The sequence below is a fragment of the Capronia coronata genome (assembly GCF_000585585.1).
Source record: "Capronia coronata CBS 617.96 chromosome Unknown acBCG-supercont1.1, whole genome shotgun sequence".
In the NCBI taxonomy this organism is placed as follows: Eukaryota; Fungi; Ascomycota; class Eurotiomycetes; order Chaetothyriales; family Herpotrichiellaceae; genus Capronia; species Capronia coronata.
In genome coordinates, this window is record NW_006912893.1 from 4,166,856 (window position 1) to 4,186,777 (window position 19,922).

General features: G+C 52.6%; 7 protein-coding genes across 7 annotated transcripts; 4 read left to right on the forward strand and 3 right to left on the reverse strand.

Moving 5' to 3' along the window:
- Positions 1-207: 207 nt before the first annotated feature.
- On the forward strand, positions 208-471 carry A1O1_01483 (uncharacterized protein; the record flags this gene model as incomplete). Its single annotated transcript, XM_007722396.1, has 1 exon — positions 208-471. One exon carries the CDS (start codon positions 208-210, stop codon positions 469-471), a length of 264 nt encoding a protein of 87 aa, XP_007720586.1.
- Positions 472-896: 425 nt separating this feature from the next.
- On the reverse strand, positions 897-1,764 carry A1O1_01484 (40S ribosomal protein S2; the record flags this gene model as incomplete). Its single annotated transcript, XM_007722397.1, has 2 exons — positions 897-1,412; positions 1,492-1,764. The coding sequence occupies 2 exons, from the start codon at positions 1,762-1,764 to the stop codon at positions 897-899; spliced, it is 789 nt and encodes a 262-aa protein (XP_007720587.1).
- Positions 1,765-2,529: 765 nt separating this feature from the next.
- Positions 2,530-2,892, forward strand: A1O1_01485 (uncharacterized protein; the record flags this gene model as incomplete). Its single annotated transcript, XM_007722398.1, has 1 exon — positions 2,530-2,892. One exon carries the CDS (start codon positions 2,530-2,532, stop codon positions 2,890-2,892), a length of 363 nt encoding a protein of 120 aa, XP_007720588.1.
- A 606-nt stretch (positions 2,893-3,498) lies between these two features.
- Positions 3,499-4,271, forward strand: A1O1_01486 (translation initiation factor 4E; the record flags this gene model as incomplete). The annotated part of the gene is made up of 3 exons (XM_007722399.1): positions 3,499-3,645; positions 3,694-3,789; positions 3,837-4,271. 3 exons carry the CDS (start codon positions 3,499-3,501, stop codon positions 4,269-4,271), a joined length of 678 nt encoding a protein of 225 aa, XP_007720589.1.
- A 1,605-nt stretch (positions 4,272-5,876) lies between these two features.
- Positions 5,877-8,210, forward strand: A1O1_01487 (uncharacterized protein; the record flags this gene model as incomplete). The annotated part of the gene is made up of 5 exons (XM_007722400.1): positions 5,877-6,321; positions 6,380-6,732; positions 6,780-6,894; positions 6,946-8,034; positions 8,089-8,210. The coding sequence occupies 5 exons, from the start codon at positions 5,877-5,879 to the stop codon at positions 8,208-8,210; spliced, it is 2,124 nt and encodes a 707-aa protein (XP_007720590.1).
- Positions 8,211-12,767: 4,557 nt separating this feature from the next.
- A1O1_01488 (uncharacterized protein) lies at positions 12,768-15,938 on the reverse strand (the record flags this gene model as incomplete). Its single annotated transcript, XM_007722401.1, has 1 exon — positions 12,768-15,938. One exon carries the CDS (start codon positions 15,936-15,938, stop codon positions 12,768-12,770), a length of 3,171 nt encoding a protein of 1,056 aa, XP_007720591.1.
- Positions 15,939-16,625: 687 nt separating this feature from the next.
- Positions 16,626-18,213, reverse strand: A1O1_01489 (uncharacterized protein; the record flags this gene model as incomplete). The annotated part of the gene is made up of 4 exons (XM_007722402.1): positions 16,626-16,868; positions 16,919-17,371; positions 17,421-17,767; positions 17,823-18,213. 4 exons carry the CDS (start codon positions 18,211-18,213, stop codon positions 16,626-16,628), a joined length of 1,434 nt encoding a protein of 477 aa, XP_007720592.1.
- Between the last annotated feature and the right edge of the window lie 1,709 nt (positions 18,214-19,922).

A 19,922-nucleotide genomic window follows, 5' to 3' on the forward strand; every position in this document is an offset into this window, starting at 1 on the left:
ATGATCTCCAGAGGCGCCATACAGTTTCTCCGGAGAGCGGCTGCTTCTTGCGGTTCGGCTGCGTCGATTTCAAACCGCTGCTCTCTTACGCTAGGCCATCGAATACCGCAAAACCCAATCGCCGTGCGATGCGGCGCCTCTAGACAGACCTACGCATTCCATACATCATCAATTCGTCCCGCCCAGTCTCCTACGGCTGATGCTTTGATGGAAAACCTTAACGACCTGTACGCGACAGCAAGAGACGAGTTCGAAATTGCTGCGGAAGAAACCGAGAAGAAAACCGTGTATGCCGCTGACGACCGCGAGGCAGCACAAGAGGCACTGCAGACGCTTAAGGACGCCTTTGAAAAGGCCGTCAAAGAGGGCGATCCAGAAGTTGGCAAGGAGATACAAAGTCGGGTGGGCCAGAGAATAAGAGAGTTAGAGAATGCGGTAAAAGCCATGGAAGAGATGGCAATGGAAGATTAGGGTACAGCTCGTTCTGATCATGAGTTCATACCTGTCGCTGTAGAGCAACGATTCGCCCGGTTCTGGGCATTAGACGGCAACTGCCCTAGAACTTCGATTCACTGGGCGATGGCGCTGAGACTCTTGAGAAGACACAGCACATCTGCGGTATTGAGCCTGGAGCCATCGACCTCTGCCCTACGCGGCTCAGAAGTTCGATATAAACAAGACGCTCGAGTGTGATCTAAGCCGGTCCGCAAAAGCCTGCAGCGCACGCAAGTAATAAGAAACGAAGGAAGCTTTATGAGGGCAGTACTCGAACCAGATTCAATCGTGGAATTCAAGTACAGACGTGTCTTCTGTGTCCATACGTAAAGCACAGCGTTTTTTGTCCTCGCTGAAAAATGCAACTGACTACCTCAACCCCTGTTCATGTTGCCCATGGTCTAGTATCTCTTGCCTTCTCTCAAAACATCACCGTACTCCTCAAGCGGGCTTCGGATGAGCTTGTTCTCCTTCCACAAGTTGGGCGTAAGGAAGCCATAGGAGTTGCTGACAGCAACGAAAGTAGCTTTCAGAGTGTTCTCCAAAGTCTTCGTGCTTCCGGCAGAGGAGGTGTACGCATCCTGGACACCGGCAAGCTGCAATAGTCTCTTGACAGCGGGGGAGGCGACAAGGCCGGTACCTCGGGGCGCGGGGATCAATCGGACTGTGACGGAACCGCACTTTCCAGATTCCTTGGTGGGCAGAGAGTGAGGTTCACCGAGGTTGGTACCCCAGTAGCCTCGTCGGACGGGCAGAACGGAGAGTTTGGCAATGATGATGGCGGCACGGATGGCGGTTGCGACTTCTTTGGAGGTCTTGATGCCGAGACCGACGTGACCCTCGCTGTCACCAATGACCACGATGGCCTTGAATCGGGTTCGCTGACCGGCACGAGTTTGCTTCTGGACGGGTTTGATCTGCAAGAGAAAGTCTGTTAGAAAAGACTGTGGTCCTCCAATGCTGCTGCAGCTGCTGCTAGTCAAAAGGGCGTCTCACCTTCATCACTTCATCCTTCAGCTTTGGGAGGAACCAATCCACGATTTGATATTCCTTGATGGGCAGAGAGTGCAGGTAGATCTGTTCCATGCTCTGGATCTTTCCAGCCTTGACGAGACGGCCCAACTTCGTGACTGGCTGCCATTCCTTCTCCTCTGACTTCTGACCTCCACGACGGCCACGGCCACGACCACGACCTCGGTCACCCCGACCTCTATCTCCACGGCCCCGATCACCGAATCCACCACGTCCACGAGGAGCTGCGTCAGCCATGTTGGTGTTGATGAGCGCTGTGCTTTGAATTGCCGGGTGTGCGCTGCGCAGTTGCGATGTGGTGTTTCAGCGACAAAGTGGTTGTGGCTCGAACCCAAAACGGAGCGGTGCAGTGCAGCGTTTGGCGAAATCTCTTGCCAAGAACGAAAACCCTAAGGCCAAGACCGATGGGGGAAATTAATGCGGATCTGGGACTACGCCTGCGCCAGAGGAAGGTTTGGCGAGATCTGAAATGCAGTGTTTCGCCGCAGAGGGCCCGGGGTGTCAGCCAATAATAGCCACTCCTGCCGTGAAGCAGTATGGCGATGACGCAGAACAACTGACGGCCCCTGGATTTTGGCGATGCCGTATCTCTGTATGCAAAGGTTCATTCTAATCGGCGAGCAAGCAATTCAAGGTTGATTGTAACATTTAATCCCCATGTTACGATAAAAGGCACTCGACCCCTACATCTATCGTGAAGGCATCATGTTGAGGTGGTATGTGTTGCGCACCTGTATCTTCTCGTCCAATGCTCATCCTCTCAGGTATCAGGCAAAGCTTGCACGGCGGCCACTCTTGACGCAGGCTATCACCACTGCAGTATGTCTCTCCCTTCTGTGATAAGCCCCTGTTTGACTCTTCAAAGGTCCTCTTCGGTGCTGGTGACACTCTAGCGCAACAATCGGTCGAGCGCAGAGGTTGGAAAAACCATGATTCTGCTCGGACCGGTCGAATGGTCTTGTACGGCGGACGTGGGTATATCTGACCCTTTCCTCGCACATCATGCTGACACTCATAGTCGTTTTCGGGCCGGCGGCCACCAAGTGGTATGGCATCCTGCAGAAGTATATCAATGTCGGGTCAAAGAATGCGACAATCGCCGCTCGAGTGGCAGCAGACCAGATAGTCTTCGCCCCTTGCAACCTGGCCCTTTTCCTAACCACCATGTCAGTAATGGAAGGTGGCGATCCTAAAGAAAAGCTTCGAAAGACCTGGCTGCCAGGACTCGAGGCGAATTGGGTCCTGTGGCCAGCGGTTCAAGCGGTCAACTTCAAGATGGTACCGTTGCAGTATCAAGTGCTGGTTGTGAACATGGTCAGTCTTGGTTGGAACTGCTTCCTGAGTTGGTTGAACAGTTCGACATAAGTTCTGGCGGAGTGTGGTCATAGTATTGGGTACAAGCAGGCCATAAGGATTGCAGTCCAGGGGCGCCTCGATCGGCTACGGATAATACAAGAGCGCCATGCACGACTCGGGTTGAGACGAAGCAAGCCTCAGCATCTATACATTGAACACCAGCATCACCGTAGAGCAATCTTGTAGTGAAGTTTGGCAGAGTAAACTCAACTTGAGGTTGATTTGAATTCCGAGAGAAACCGCAGGCAAGGATGCTATGGTGATTGGGATACGCTAAACTGTTTTTGGACCCTGCGCCCGCCATCTGGGACTTTCGAGATTCTTTGCTGCGGCAGTCTCGACAGAAGAATTTCCCGATTGCCTCACTAAGGTTCTTGCACCTTCAAGTTCAACTTCACAGCAGTTCACGAGGCAACTCTACACCCAAGTGAACATCTGTCCTTGTTCACCTACGTTACTTTGGAGGCTTTAGCAATTCACTGCGCTACGGTCCCGTTGTTTCGCCAACTAGCTTTTACCTCTTTTGCCCATCGAATCTGTTGACTATTATCACCCATAATCTTCTTCTCCACGACAATCACCACTTCGACTGGAGCCCGTTCATACAATTTCACAATGGCCGAAGTTGAGACGCCGCAGCCCGTGCCTGGCCCAGTTTCCGATGAGAACACTGCGCCCTCTTCGGACGAGATCAAGACGGTTTTCCACGACGTGAACAACTTCAATGTCAAACATCCTCTTCTCAACAGCTGGAGCCTCTGGGTAGGTCACAACTCCCGCGACTTTTGACTCGACTGACCAGCTTTGCAGTTCACGAAGCCCCCCTCATCGAAAGGCGACAACTGGAATGACCTTTTGAAAGAGGTGATTACATTCGACACGGTTGAAGAGTTCTGGGGAGTTTATGTATGTTTGCCCTTGAGCGGGCACTTGGACCAAGCTAACAGGCGCAGAATAATATTACCGCATGTTCCGATCTCAGTCACAAGTCCGATTATCATCTCTTCAAAAAAGGCGTTCGACCGGAATGGGAAGATCCTCAGAACAAGCACGGAGGCAGATGGTCGTACACGTTCAAGGACAAGAAGGCGGTTAACATCGATGAGCTATGGCTCCATGTGCAACTTGCGGCAATCGGCGAGACGCTCGAAGACGAAGGTGACAATGAGATCATGGGAGTCGTCGTCAATGTGAGAAAGGCATTCTACAGAATCGGACTGTGGACGCGTACCACTGGGAAGGGTGGCGGTAAGGACACCTTGATGAAGATTGGCACACGGTTCAAGGAGGTTCTCCAGATCCCGGCCAACGAGGCCATCGACTTCTCTGGCCATACCGACGCAGCGCATGCCGGCAGCACCCGAGCAAAAACGAAGTATACTGTGTGAGAGTCGCAAGATGCATATTGTGGGTGGAGCTTTTCAGCACGGGGTATGCAGTGCTTACGGCTAGTCCGGCTTGCTTCGCGGGGAGTCAGGTTTCATGGCGTCGATCGAAATGGGAAAAAAGTCTCATATTATGATAAGGGATACCCGGCATTCTACTGATGATCAGCATAGCAGCAGGTAGGACGCATCAGTCCCACTGGAATATGATACTGATGTTCCAAAAACTTCTCTGGCCTATGACCGTGCATGGTTGTGTTCGAGTATACCCGCCTGAAGTTTCCCATGGGCCACCCGAGAATGGCACATTGATGCACAGGTGCCTGGCCGACTTGAAGATTGTGTGGGTGCGCCCATTGTGTAGGTAGCAAGGCCAGACTTGGTAGTTTGGGATGATACCCGTGGGTGGCGAGCGACGTGATGTCTCTCATCAATAACAGGAATACTAATAGCACAGAGACAGGAGTACTCAAGGCCGACCCTAATTCTCTCAAGCACGTCTAAGTTTTGCCTTTAACCCTATGATTCTGACACGACTCTGGACGACTAGTATTGTTCAACCGGGGATGGGATGTTTTCTCGGCCAAGTCAGACACAGCTAGGTCACGTTCAGGTTGGGAAGGTCGAAGACGAAATGATGGCGTGTTACTACTCTCTCAACCGTTCTCTCGATCAAGACATATCGTCTCAAAGATCCCGGCGTTTTCATTTGCGGCTTCACCTGCACAGATACAGAAAGTTATGGGACCTCGAGATCATCGGCCGTGCGCTAAGCTGGAGACTGGGGTGAAGCTCGATCACGATATAGACCTTCGAGGTTTATATACGATGTTGTTACTTACTACTACTACTACTACTACTACTACTCCTCTTCGTCTCTTTCTTTCACCCCGCCAAATGGCCACGTGATGCGGCTCAAACGGGGTTGATAGCGGGCAACATCGGCAACTTGAAGGCCAAACATCACCAGCTGACCTGTCAATCCAGCTGCAGCACCTGGAGCAATCTCACTGGATGATATCCAAACCGGTGTGGAAGCCTTGCATAGGTATCATGAATGAATGGCTTCGTGCTACTGGCCGCTGCTGCATGCACCTTGCCCTCTCCGTGTCACTGGCAGCTGAAGTCGAGCCAATGCAGGTCATCGCTCACTCTCATCAGCCATGCTCACGACCATGCGGCGACTTGACAGACCCGCAACATTCGAGATGACCAGAAGGGCCTCCTTCATGCCTCGGGGTGAAGAATTGCATCTCCCTCGGATGGCACAACGTCAATCGACATCACCCCCGCGCTCACTTGGATAGCAAACGAACAGGTGATGCAACTTGAAGAAGCAAATAAAAACCACCACAGAACATTGCTACTGTCTTGTTCCATGTGCTCGCATGTGATGGATGCAAGTTGGACCTCTTGACTGACTTGATAAACTTGTGCAAGGACGCCTTTGGTTGCCTGAACTCTTCTTCTTCCAAAATCCATCTTCTGTCCAAATCGCATCGCCCGCTTACTCTCAGGCATCTGCTGCCTTCTGTCCAAGATTCTTTCCTGCCGTCGGCTGATCCCGTCCGGAACTTCCTCTAACAGACGCTCAGCCTCAGCGCCAGGATGGGGCGGCGGCCTCGTCAAAGTGGCCACCTCCAGGGCCAATTCCCCCTTCGCAGCGTGGTTCCTGCTCCTTGCTGTGTGGTACCTCGACACAGTCCCAGTCATGACCCTTCATCGGTGAATGCCAGTTGGCCGCAGATTTGGCCATCTGGTTTGCCTCAGACGTCGGTCATTCCTCCGACGGAACATTGGCCTGAACCTGTCAGCCCTGTGAGTAATCGTTCCACTCTGTCCCAAGGCAGCGGCACGAATTCGGCAGCCACCACCAACGATACTTCGGCCCTTGCATATGCTCGACATCTGTCGCCGGAGGTGGACAGTCCTACAAGCTCGGTTATATCCAATCTACAGACCATCCATGAAGCCTCTTATGGAAATGCGAGGTTGCGACAACCCCGACCTTTGGTGCCCGACCTCCTTCCGGATACTAATGTCCAGATGACGCGTAAGAAAGAGACTCTGAGCCATAACTTCGCTGACGAGCGCTAACACATCTCAAATAGAAGATGTGGTGGGCATTGGCGATCCGACCTTGGCCTACTACCCGCCAGATTATCTTCGACCACCTCAGTTCGTCTCTCCCCGAGATCTATCACCCGGGGACCATCAGAGATACCCACAAACCGCCGAGCCATGGAGTACTCTACCGTTTCGTCACGAAGACCATTGGTTCAATGGGCATGCATACCGTGGCAAGAGCGAGACAATGGATTCTGTCTTGGGCATGACAACTTCCCAAGCCAGACGGGACAGGGGCGGCGTTCGAACGGGGCCTCTGTCTATGGAACAGAGGCAGCATGCAAGTGACGTGCGTCGAGAAGGTGCTTGTCTCCGGTGTATCATCATGAAGGAGAAGGTGGTGTAACCCCAACTGTCGGTTGTCGACATGCTGACATCAACCAGTGTGACACTCGGTTCCCCTGCAACACCTGCACAAGCAAGGAGCGGCGCAAGATTCCCAAACAGTGTATCCGGGCACGGTTTGACTGGAACGGGTGCAAGTTGATGCTCTTCCCCGGTAAGGATGTTTGACCGCGCATGGGAGTCACCCAGCTGACGAGGCATGCAGATGAGTTGACCTGGCGGTTGAAGGCGGAGAAGCTCTTTTGCTACCTGCGCAACGGTTCATTTGACTACTCAGCCCGACCCAAATTCCAGATTTCGCTGGACATGAATGTCGGAATCCCTCTGAACGTCATAGTCAAGGAGTTCTACCCTCTGGACCTGGCCCGGGAAATCCGACATGCCCATTTCTTGACCAAAGATGCGGATGGCTCCAAATCCTACAAGAAGTACCCGGTGTGGAGCCCCCCGATCATCATGTTCATCAAAGACGGGGATCTGGAACGGCAAGTCAAGCTCGTCAGTCAGCAGATCCCGGCCTTGTTTGAGCAGGTCTTGGACGACCCGGTGAAATGGCCCGAGTGGACAACGAAGTATTTCATCGACCGCCGCGAAGACTTCCAAACCACCATATTGGAATTGATAGGACGCTACTATCGGAAAGACCTCAAGGAGCACGCCATCATCAAGACGGCACTGAGTCTGCTGTGGTTTGAATATCTCCTGCTCAACAAGTTTACAATCCCCCCGTCAGCCGTGCCGCAGCTGGAAACGAACCTGGAGTCCCCCCGACCCGCCGGGGCCCATCAAGACATTCATGTGATCCCCGACACGATCAACCGCTTCCTCAAGGCCATCATCCTCCCTATGGCGATGGGGGCCGCCAGGAAAATCACGGCCAAGCTACACGACATGCTTTTTGCAATGTCGGTGTCCCAGAAACTGGCCACTGCCCAGACGGACATTGCTCTGTGTCTGGCGTTTGTGGTCCTGATGTTTGTGGGCCGAACGCAGTCGTCGTTGGCACTTGAGGCCGACTCCCCCGCGCACGAGACCGGCGCAGAGTATTCGTTCGCCGAAGCCGAGACCAAGATCCGCGCCATGGAGGAGTCGGTGTGCGATTATTTGGTGTCGTTTCACAAATATACGTTGAGCAGACGATCTTCGGCCAGGTCTACTGCAGCACAGACGGCTGCACCTGCATCGGCCAGAGGACGTAGAAACAGCGACTACAGCACCAACTCGGCGTGCGAGTTTCATGCCCGACAATTCGACCTGGTAGGCCGGCTACGAGGGGAGATTGAGCACTCATATGGTAAGCTTGGAGGAAGCCATCCAAGTCAGAGGCTTCAAGCTGATATGTCGGCAGCTCAAGAACGACCGGTAGATTTCGAGTTGGGCCCGATCGATCTACGGACATTTCCTTACATGAATGTCCGACGGCTTTGTTGGAAGCTGTTTCTCAATGTGGAAAACGATAAAGCGAGATAAGTTCAGGATCATGACCAGATGGAGCGGTTGTAGCTGGGATCGCCACATAAATTGTGAATGATGCCACTGGTCTCTGGCGAACGCTAGGGATACGGAAAGGGCGAGCTGCGAGCTGCAAGCCTGGAACCTGTGCTCGGAGTGGTAGAGCTCAACGTGGGCCAACGGGCTCAACTCTAGTCGATGATATTAAATGACTGGTCCTGGTACTTGTCCAGGCAGGACACATGTAGGTAGAGGCTGTGATGACAGCGATAACCTAGGGGGTCCTCGAGTCAACACCGAGACTGAGTACGTATATGCATAGACAACTCGTCGAGAATTGAAAGATCCAAGAGCACGAGGTAGTCACTAGCTCGCTTCGACAAGTTCCATGCATGGTAGGCAGGAGGTGTATACGAGCAAGATGGTGTGTGGGTGTGCTCCATTCGGCTTATTAGATATGAGATAAAGTACCATACTTGACCTGTTTGACTGGCGATGTCACTCTGCATGTGATAAGTGTACATACCTCGAAGTTCGACCTCTTCTGTCCCTTCCCCTGCTCGCCGTGTGGATGGGACAAGGCTAGGCGAAAGTCAAGGATGTGACGAAGATGTGATGGGACGATGAGATCAGACTCTCTGCCTGCTGCTATTTGTGGAGTCAGCTCGAGCAATGTCTAAAATGGTGATAAGTTACCTACTAGGTAGGTAGGTAGGTAGGTAGTACTACTTAGTATAGATAGAGATGGTGAAGGGGTTGGCAGGGAAGGTCGCTCAGGTCGCTCCTTCCCCCTTCGCTGTCCCCTGCTCCTTCCCCCTCTTCCCTCTTCCCTCTTTCCCTCTTTCCTCTTCCCGCTTCCCCGTTCCCTCGCTCCTTTTCCTCTTCTTCTACTCTTCTACTCTTCTACTCTCCTTTTCTCGCCTTCCACTTCCAAAACCCTTTCTCGCTTCTCACCACCCACCTCTCGTCTCCAAGCTCTTATCTCTCCCCCATCCCTGTTTTCGCCTGCCCCTGCTCGCCCCATCGTGCCGTCATATCCTGGTGTGAGACATGACCCTATCATACCTACCTTACCTATATATTTTCGACCAGGGGTTGTGTTCTAGCGTGCTTTCTAGAAGGATGCCTGATACGGGACTAAGCCACAACACGCACTTTAGTTCAATCCCGCGGGGGTTTCGGGGCTTCGGAGTTTCGTCAGCCTGTGCGAACCATGATGGGTCACCAACATCAAGTCAGCCTGATGCGAGAAATGAAGGTGCTAGCAAAACATCCAGCTCTTGGTCTCGGTTGCCTTTTCCTGGAGCCTGAGCTTGAGACTTGACGCTGGCCTTATCCCTTGGCTCAGACAACATAGGGCTGTGCTGCTGTTGACGTCGATGTCGCGACTGCTTTCCTACTCGTTCTGCTGTTGCTGGTGAGTCAGAAACACAAATCTGCCAAACGAAACGGTCAATGTGCAGAGCCTCCGAGTCTCTCTGACCTCGTTCTTTGTCCTGCTCCAGCCTTGCAGCTTTCAATCCAATTCAACCTTGCAGCAATCTCTCTTTTCCTTTCTCCTCCTCTCCTGCCTGCCTGTCCCGTGGCAAGGCGCAGCCAAAAGAACATGTGTTGGTGGCCGTGCCCTCGAAAGTTTCTCATCTATGCAAACACACCGGATCCACCAGAACCGCCACATCCCTCCTCGTCGCTTCATCCATCCTCATCCCCCTGTTCCTTGACCAATTGTTTTGCCACCCACCGTGGCTATTTCACACATCGCATGTGGCCCCGTCTCCTCCAATCGTTACTCCTCCACAGACCTCCCATTGCCTGTCCCTTTCTCGTCGTTGAGCTCCTTCACAAGTGGTCAGACTGTCATTGGTGTTTGGTGGCTGTACCTGCGACGGAGGCCGATCGAACTAATTCGCGTTGCAGACCAGATAAGCCCTGTCCAGCCTGGTTCGAGTTTGCCTGTCAAGGGACCACACCAGCCCAAGCCTCACCAAGACCAACATTCACTACTTCTACCCACAACCTTCATTTGCACTCGGCTCCACTGCGTGAACATTTGTTTGTTCTTGCATATCCACCGATTTCCAATTCCCAATTCCCAACTGTCGGCTTCGGCTTGCTTGGTTTATGTCTCGCGGGAGGGTGTCAAAAGTCCATAGTCGGAGTCACAGGGAGAGTCCGAGTCAACAGTCGCCTTGCTTGGACTTGTCTGAACCTATCTTGCGCATCCCGGTCCCCATTTCATCTCTTGATCCTTTGAATACTTGCAAACCTTGCTCATCTTCTCTGCCTGATGACGCCCTGTCCCTTTAGGCTTCTCTTTTCTGGAGCATGACCACGAGCCTTCTCGCCCTGTTGTCGCCTCACCATTGCTGGCGTTGGATCCTACTACGCCATACACGTGCCATACACGTACCATACTATGTGTTCCCATTGTCTTCTCTTCTCCTTCAAACTATGTCGTGCTGTGCCATGCTGTGCTGCGTAATCCTGCTATGCGTCTGACCGGATCTGACTGACAGCATCACGACCCCCTCGCCCACTGGTCAACATGAGATCGTACTACGGCGTACAATCCAGGTACCCGACGAGAACGGCGTTTTTGTTTCCTTCCACCGTCTTCATGCACAGCCGCCGGGGAATTTCTGTGCCCAACATGCGCTTCTTGCATCACTTTCGTTCTCGGCCTAGCCACGACGAGCAAGGCGAAGCACACACACAGCACTTCACCAAGCCACCGTACGCCGGATCTGTTTCAGAAATGCTGAAGGGATAGAGGATATATATCCACTGGCTCAAGGTCCGATCGATTTTCTTTGTTCCCCTTCATCTTGCTTCTCACACACTGTCCACAACCGTTACCGTTGTCATCAACATATCTTCATCTGCTCAGATCCTCGCCGCGCTGAGCGCCGCCAACTCGACAAAGAGCACAAGAAACCCAGCAAAATCATCTTACCACAGCATGTCAACACGTTCGCTGTCGGCATCTTCATCATCATCAATCAAGATGTCCGGGAAACAAGCCATGGCGCCTGGAGGCAGACCTACTCGACCGCCCACTCCTCCTCCTCCTCGCCCAGTCGGTTGTAAGTATCTCCCACGCGTCTGATAGTTTTATCTCGTTCTTGTATTCGTGGCCAGTGCTGATTGCTTGTTGTCGGTATAGCATGGCACTGAGGTGTCAAGACGGCCAAAAGCCAGCTGAGGCCACCCACCAAGGACCCGATACCTGACTTTCCACTGGAGACCAAACTTATCTGTTTGTCTGATTGGCGCCCTGTCCTCTCTCCATGACCATACTTGAACCGATCGGACCTTCACCTACAAACACCACCACAAAGACATCGATTCAACTATCTGCCTACTTATCTGTAATCGACGACGACTTCCTCCATTCCGCCACCGCCGCCTCCTCTAACCTCAACCTATTCCCTGTTGCCGTCATCGTGTTCACTATCCTCATCTGCGTCGACGATCCCACGGGCCCAAAGCATCAAATTCATCAAAAAGAAGATATGGCGCTTCCATGACCTTCCAGAAAAAGGAATATCAGCGCTGGGCTGCAAGCTTTTTTGAGGGGACGGGGGGATGATACGGGATCAGTCCCTCCATCTTTCTTTGCCTCTCTTTTGTCACTTCTGTCCTGACTGTTTGTCGGTTAGGGTTCTATTTGTTCTGCTCGTCTGTGATTCAGAGGAATGCCGGCGTCTTGTTTGCTATGGAATTCACGTCTTGTATCAGCAACCCCAGAAGGATGGCTGGATTCTGTCTTCTTTTATGCTTAGACTTTGTGGGAAAGGGGTCTTGGTGTCATCGGACATGTACTGTACTGTACTACGACCATTGTACTATGGTGGGCTTGTTGTTGGTCGCACGGCTAGCAGAGAACAGGACAGTATGACACGCTGGGACAGCGACTTTATCGATTGTTTCGTTTGGCATTAGAGCTGGAGATGGAGCCGGAAGAGACTGGACTTGGGCATCGGAATATGGGATAGATCACTTGCTCTTTTTTGGCTTTTGAGTTAGTTTCTGGCTGCTTTCATCGTACTTGTTATTTTGACGGGATTGGATCTATCAGGCATTCCAATACGTATCTTTACCTTACCTATAAATGGTCCCCTCCCGCCTTACTAGGTAGTCTTGAAGAGTCTTGATGACTGGCATAGCGTATAAAGATTAACATATCACGCCTTGACTGATGGGCTCGGCCGCAACTACGGCAGACACTTGTGCAAATGTTACCACTAACTACGTAGTACGTCCCTTCATTCATGTTCGTGTTGGGTGTGATATCTGGCTGGATTGATTTGACATACATCAGTCACGTTGATATCTGATCATACTCTTAGATTCGGACTATGGCTGAGGCGGACATGCAATCTGCCATCTGCCTTCCACGGTCGGCCATCAAAGCCTGTCTGGCAATCTACAATCGTGTCTCGAGACACTTATTTATTAGCTCGGCTTGCGACTTCGTGTCTGCGCTCCTTTTTGACCAGATCGCCAGAATCCTCAAGTATATCTATTCTGCCAGTAGTCTCTTGAAATCCTACTCGCTACTCGGCATTGACAGCGTTAATGGCCTACATTTCCATTGCCAGCTCCAGTTGCCAGTCCAGCGTCGTCAACGTCAACACCAGTCTGTTCGGACTGGACTTTGGGGACTTTCTTCTTTTTCGTTTTCGTTTTCGTCTTCTTGACAAGCCCGACTACTCCCTCCGGGGCATCGTCGACACCACCACTTCCTCCTCCAAGTTGGAAAAGATGGGCGCCCTCACTCTCGACTTCGACGCGCTGCTTCTTCTTTTTCTTGCGCCGCACCACGGTGCCCTCGACGTCGACGCCCTCGCCCAGCACGGTGCGCTGCCGTTCGGCCTCTCGCTGCATTTCGAGGCGTTTGCGCTCCACTTCGCGCAGGGCCATGGCCATCTCGGCCTCCTCGGCTTCGCGGCGCATGATTTCCGACTCGGACTCGGCGGGGCCTTCGAGCGTCAATCGCGCCAGCGTCGACGAGTCCACGGTCAATAGGCTACGCGTCGGTCGCACGGGGACGGGGACGGGAGCTTTCCCACGTGCTCCGTACCCTGTGTGTGGACTCATGGAGCGTGGCCGGTGAGGGACGGGCGTGGTAGATAGAGAAGTTGCTTGCGATTGTGACTGTGACTGTGATGTTGATTGCGATAGCTGGCCATCAGCGGCGTCGTCGCCGGGTTCTAGCGTCTCGTCTGCAGCGACCACAAATTTCCGGATCGGCTTTTTCTTTCTTGGTGATGGTGGATGGCGAGAAGCTTCGTCTCCGCCGTGATGTGTGGCTGTGGTTTGGGTATGGTCGATCTGTAGATCGATGATCGGGATCGAGTCGACGTCGAGTTCTTCGTCACCGTTGGATTTGCGGATGATGTCGTGTAGATGGTGAGGAGTCGAGTCGTCGGCCGGGGCGATGTAGAATGGATCGTCCTTGTTTCGGGCCATTCTCTCGGCTTTACGTCGTGCGAGAGTGCCTGGAGACTCTGGCGCCGATTGGTACGAAAACGCTTCCGTGTCGGAGGGATGGTCTACCGTTGATGAAGGCGTGTAAGACTGAGACTGGATAGATGTCATTGCTTGCACGGCCTCGCGGTTGTGGTAGAAAGAGTGGAACGCGTCGTCCGCGGAATCATCCTCGTCTGCTACCTGGGAGGACTGTAGTATCGATGGCAAGTCTGGGTTGATCGGGACATCCAGGTCCAGGTCGTGCGGTAAGGGCACTTTCTTCTGAGCTGCCGCCGAGACAGGATTGAGCTCCATTCCGGAGAACAGTGTGGGCATTGCAGACGTCAAGAGGAGCGGCGCTTCCGTACTGTCGGTCGACTGCGCCGAGAGTGCTTCCGAGGCGAGACGTAAGAGCTCTAGGAACTCGACGCTCCTCTCTTGGACGTCTAGGTTGGGATGAGACGACAGTTTCTCAAGGAACTCCGTGGTCCGCGCAAGTAACAACGACATTGTTGAGCCTCGCGACACATTCCACTCGCTGCTGGCGGTGACAGCGATTTGAGAAATGATTTTCGGGACAGCTTGAACGAAGATTGCGAGCGTGCGAGGGCCAAAGCTTTCGGATGTCTCGTGGATCAAGGAGTTGAGAACCTCGTAGGAATTCGTCAGATAGCTTGCAAACTCGCCACATATCCATGCGGCCGACCTCAGCACTTGGCTCTGGCCAGAACCATGAAGCGGGAATGCGATGACTCTGTTCGACAACAGCACAAGCGTCTCTGCGGCTCTGGTGGCTTCGGGTCGAAGTTCCTTCACTCGAACGGCGATGTCAACGAGTTGGGCCCCGACTCGAGCACCCAGAGATGAGGTGTCATCGACCAACCCTCTGGATGTAGTATCTTTGTCTGCTGGCAGGTGTCGCACCAGATGGACCAGAATCTCAATCCACCATTCGAAGTCGGTGATGTTGGCGTACGTGTTGTGTGCGCCCATGTCCAAGATTCGGGCAATGATTTCTCGCCGGTAGTCGTCTGACAGCGGCGTGTTCTCGGACCCTCGTTTGTCAGGAATCAATCTCTGTTCCATATCTGTCTGGCCTTCGTCTGGATGTCCGTTCGCGGCATCATCAGCCGACGGCGAGCTCGCGAGCTGTTTCATCAACCGGTCCACGACCCCTTGCAGGCTGTCACTGTTAACCATGCCCGACACAAGTTCCAGGGCTTGCATCTTGATCGAGATATCCGGGTCGTCAAGGCATGCCATGATGACATCTCGTTGCATCGATACAAGCGCCGGATGAGATCCGACGATCTTGTTGAACGCGAGAAGCGCCACGTATTTCAGATTCGGGTCGCCGTCTAGCACGATCATGCCTCGCAGCTTGGAAATGCACAGGTCAGCCACTTCCTCGACGTCAACCCCACTATCGGCCATATCCAGGATTCCTCCTTGGATGATTCCGCTGATACACTCGTAGAGTAGAGACATGGCCGTGGTTTCTTGAATCAATTTCGTCAGCGGTCGCACCAGTTTCTTGACCAGTCTTGGTTCCAGAGGAGTCAGGACCGCGAATAGTTTGATGATTTTGATGCCCATCCAGTTGTTCTTCTGGGCTAGCAGGAGATCAAACAGCCTGGGGGCCAAAGGCAAGAAGTCTTGCGGTCTCCGCCAGCCCAGTTCGCACACGACGTTGACGGTAGCGGCAGTAACGCTACTGTCTTCGTCTTCGTCCAGAAGGCGTTCCTTGATCTTCGGCCAGGCCACTCTCAGAGTCTCCGGATACACTAGAGCAAGCCTGTACAGGGCGACGATGGTCTTCTTTCGTACGGCGGGTTGGGAATGGGACAGCCGTGGTAGGAGATCTGTCAGGATGGACAGTGCCAACGAAGAAGTGACAATATGTGGCAGAGTAATGATCGGGAGAGTAAGAATAGGTATCGACGGAGAGGTGAGATCCTTCTTCAGCAGGTTTTCGGCCAGCATCAAAACCTCTGTGTCGGGTCGGAAGCTTTGGACTGCGGCTAGGTAGCCGACGCGTTTCTGCATGACTTTGGGAGAGGCCATGACCTCCAAAACATTGAACGCCGCCCATGTCATATCGTATCCAAACATTTCCAGGTAGATGAGTTTCAAAAGCGCCGTTGCTTTGACGTCGAGGTCCTGTGACCGGATTTCGGTCCGGCACTCTTTGAGAGCACCCTGGATGTACTCTGCCTCATTGCCCTTGTGGCCACGAAGACCCCGGATGAGGTCTACCAACGATTTCTCGAACATCTTGGAGATTATACACTCGGTGTCATAAGCTGTGTGCTAAAAAGGTGCCTCGACGCACCACTGTGGTCATGATTCCTCACGCGACACTGTTGGTTGGCGGGAAGAGGGACAACAACGGGAGGTGTGCATCATCCCAGCTGAACAACGTTTGTGTAGCTTGTCCTGACCATGTTGAGGATGTGCACTGTGTAGTGTTTCGTGTCAGTCGATGGCTCCGCAGCGGATCTAGATGTTATATAGAGTGATGCTCAAGAGAGGTTACGAGAGGCTTGAGGAATGAAGTCCGAGTCGGGCACATCATCAAATGTGCCAAGATCTGAGCTCATCCCGTTGCGGCAGGTGCATGACGCCGCCTTAGAACTTCTGATTTAGCCCGGTCTAACACTCTTAGCGGAGTTCTTGCGGGGCCAGTGCTGCTAACGTTTGTCCCTTACCATTTCAGGAAAATCCAACGATCAACTGCTCGCATTCCTGTGGATGCTGCAAGTATGGAATATCTCTATTATATCAAGATGAGTCAGACTCAACCACTCTACATCAGCTGTTGTAAGACTGAGCTTGATACAGACATGCGCGGTAATGACGGTACAGTGCTCGAAGAACAAATCGTGATCCATGATACTGTCTGTGTACACATGTCGCATGGTATGCCATCATGTGGTGTGAATCGTTAGGCAGTTTACCCTCTCAACCCAGAACCGCCTTGATCACTTTCTCCGTCCTGTCTACAATAGTATCGATCTCGGCCCGCGTGGTGTTGTAGGCGGGAGCGAGGATGATATGGTCGCCATCTTTTCCGTCAGCAGTGCCATTTCCCGGAATCAGAGAAATGCAGAACTCCTTCTGGACTCCTGTTGCCTGTAGTCTTTTAGCCAATTGAGACTTTGCGGGAAATGGCTCCTTCTTCTCCTTGTCCTTTACAAATTCCAACTAAGGCTCTGTCAGTCTGGTCAATTCAACGTTCAGGAAAGGATACTTACGGCCCAGAATAGTCCTCGACCCCGGATGTCACCTACATTGGGGTGACTACCAAGACGCTGCTGCAGAGAGATGCCGAGATAGTCGCCCATTTCACGGACATTGGCCAGCAAGTCCTCCTCTTGCATTATGGCTTGGACTTCATACGCCGCAGCGCAGGCCAGGGCATGCCCTTGATATGTTTGGCTGTGTACAAAAGCTCCAGACCCATGGTCCAGAACATCGACAACCTTTTTGCCGATGAGGAGGGCGCCTATTGGCATGTAGCCGGCTCCCAACCCCTTGGCGACCGTTTGGAGATCGGGAGTGACTCCCTCCTGCTCCCAAGCATGCAGAGTACCTGTTCGTCCCATACCTGACATGACCTCATCGAGGATGAACAGCGCCCCGTGGCGAGTGCAAACTTCTTTCATGGCTGCGAAGTACCCCGGGACCGGGGGAACAGCACCCAGAGTCTACTGTTTGTCAAAGCAGGCCAGTAGCTTGGGAAGTAGTGATACTTACTGCACCGGCAACTGTTTCGGCAACGAAAGCGCAGACGGTATCGGGGCCAACCCGCTGGAACTCGTCTTCCAGTTCTTGTGCAAGCCGGGCCACATAGCTGGCATCCGATTCCGAATCATTCTTTCCTCGGTACGGGTAACAAGCCGAGACATGGGAGACATGGGGAGAAAGCATGGGCTCATATATGGCTCTGCGAGCGACATGGGAGCCCGTACCCAAGGCACCCATGGTGTTACCATGATATGATTGTTTCCGGGCAATGAACCGAATCCGCTGCAATTGTGGTTCTGGAAGCTCGGTGAAGTACTGTCGTGCCATCTTTATTGCAGCTTCGATCGCTTCAGTTCCTGTACATTTGCAGTTAGCACTGCGAAGAATGCAAGGTCGGTGAATCTCTGATACCGGAGCTGACGATGAAGACTCTGGACATAAGACCACCAGTGGACTCGGTCAAATATCTCGACAACTTCTCCACGGGCGGAGTGGTGAAGAACTGTGAATAGCAGTATTCGATTTTGTCAAGCTGGTCGACAATGGCTGCTTTGACCCGTGGGTTATTGTGACCAATGCAAGCCACAGCCGCACCGCCTGTGGCATCCAGTATTTCCAAGCCATCATCGGTATAGAGATAGTTGCCCTTGCTGTTGACAACGTTGGGAATCTTCGTGTGGAGTTGGGGCAGCAAGACAGCGCTGGACTGAGAATCCCCGGCATTGTCTTGACCAAGGTCGACCTCATCGGTCGTTACCTTAATCTTCGACAGAGCAGGGATCGTTATCGACTTAGAGCCCATCGTGCCGTGGTCACGACCGTTCAAGAACAATTACAACAACAGGATGTTAAAATCGAAGTGTCGCCGGTAATTTGCGATGGTTTGCGAATACATTTGATGGCCGATTGGGGATCAGTGGCTACCTATAACAACGGTGCTTCAGCATGATGAGCCTGTATGCGTTATCTCGTGTGACAGGTCTATCACAGAGTCGCGAAGATAAGGCTCTAGACCGACGCTCAACTCCTTGTTGTCTGCACGAAGTACGAGAGCCTCCCTAGCCCCACCGTGTCACCATTTCTACCTCTTTTTGGCAAGGAGTGGTTGGCCGGGCTTCTCGGAGACGCTACATGCGCCGCCTCCTCTACGACTACATGATATATATAATCTGGCCCCTCTCGTCTTACCAAATTTTGGATCACTTGATACTTCGGTATGTGAACGGGAGCGGTATGGTTAAAGTTGTCACCTTCAAAAGAAGTCGTGAGTATGCTCTGGTGTCATCTCGCCATTCATTCATGCACCTGTTGCTATTGACAGTCAAAGCCCGGGTGGTGCTATATCTCACGTGTGGGATGGATGTGCAATGGTCTAGGCGAGCGAGTGGAAGACAACCAAATGCCATGGGTAGGTCCAAAGATTCTCATTATCGCCGTGGGCAGAGAGAAGTGCACTGTAGAGTCTGAGGGAAGTCGGGTTGCTTCGAGTGTTCTTTCGCCACCAATCCGACAGTCATCGCCATGACCCAGGAACCTAAAAAATGCCTACAGAAGATTTGCCATGCAGTTGTCTGGGTATTCGGCCAGCAGGATAAGTGACCGGCCGTTTTACTAGCCAGAACTACCCGTACCTCCAGTTTGACGTGGAAAGACTTTCGCCGGGCTTAGAAATAGCCCTGCAAGGATTCGGTTCAGGATCATTGGAGGGAGTCTAGTCCAACAATTTGAAATCCTCAGGTTGCAAAAACCCTGGTCAACCGACAAAAATCTGATCCCAGACTGAAACAGGTGAGACCATAGCAGAGAACATGGTATCGGAGGACGAGGTGGTCCGAAGAGTGCCTGATTGTGTGTAAGTTTGGATGGTCTCTCTCGGCGTCTTCAACACACGGGGCTCCTCAAGTCCGCCGGCGTCTAGCAACCCTACTGGGAACACATTCTGGGTGACGCAGCATGGTCAGCGATTTCTTGGATCGGATCCAGTCAGGTCTAGTAACTGGTCAGACGTTGGTCTCGGTACAGTGTCAGAAGCAGCAGTTGCTACTGGTCTCTTCTGCCCGGTACTATATCTCGGTGCCCTTTCGACCCAGTTGACTGGCATATTGCTGACTACCATGTTCTGGAAGCTACCTTTCATCTACGCAATATGCGTTGCCTTTTTTTCGGCAGCTGTTTGATGTTCGCAGCTGCTCTGGCAGTTCTCTTGACCTACCTCAGTGCGAGGTGTTCCATTGCCCTTTTGCGTTGGTGTACCTGGGGCCGCCGTCTTCCAGATTGTATAACAGCACTTAAGCTCTTGGCTGGGGCTTTACTGGACTCTTCGTGGGGTGGGATTCATCATCATGGCAAATCTAACCATCGCACTGGCTGGCTCAAGTCCACAATGACTAGTTGAGAGAAAGGCACCAGCTTCTTGATCTGTGCAGTCAAGAATCTTCGAACTAGGTTCTTCACCATCTCATTGTTCTCTTGTTTCTGGGCGCTGTATTTCAGCTGCTAGCCTACTGCTAC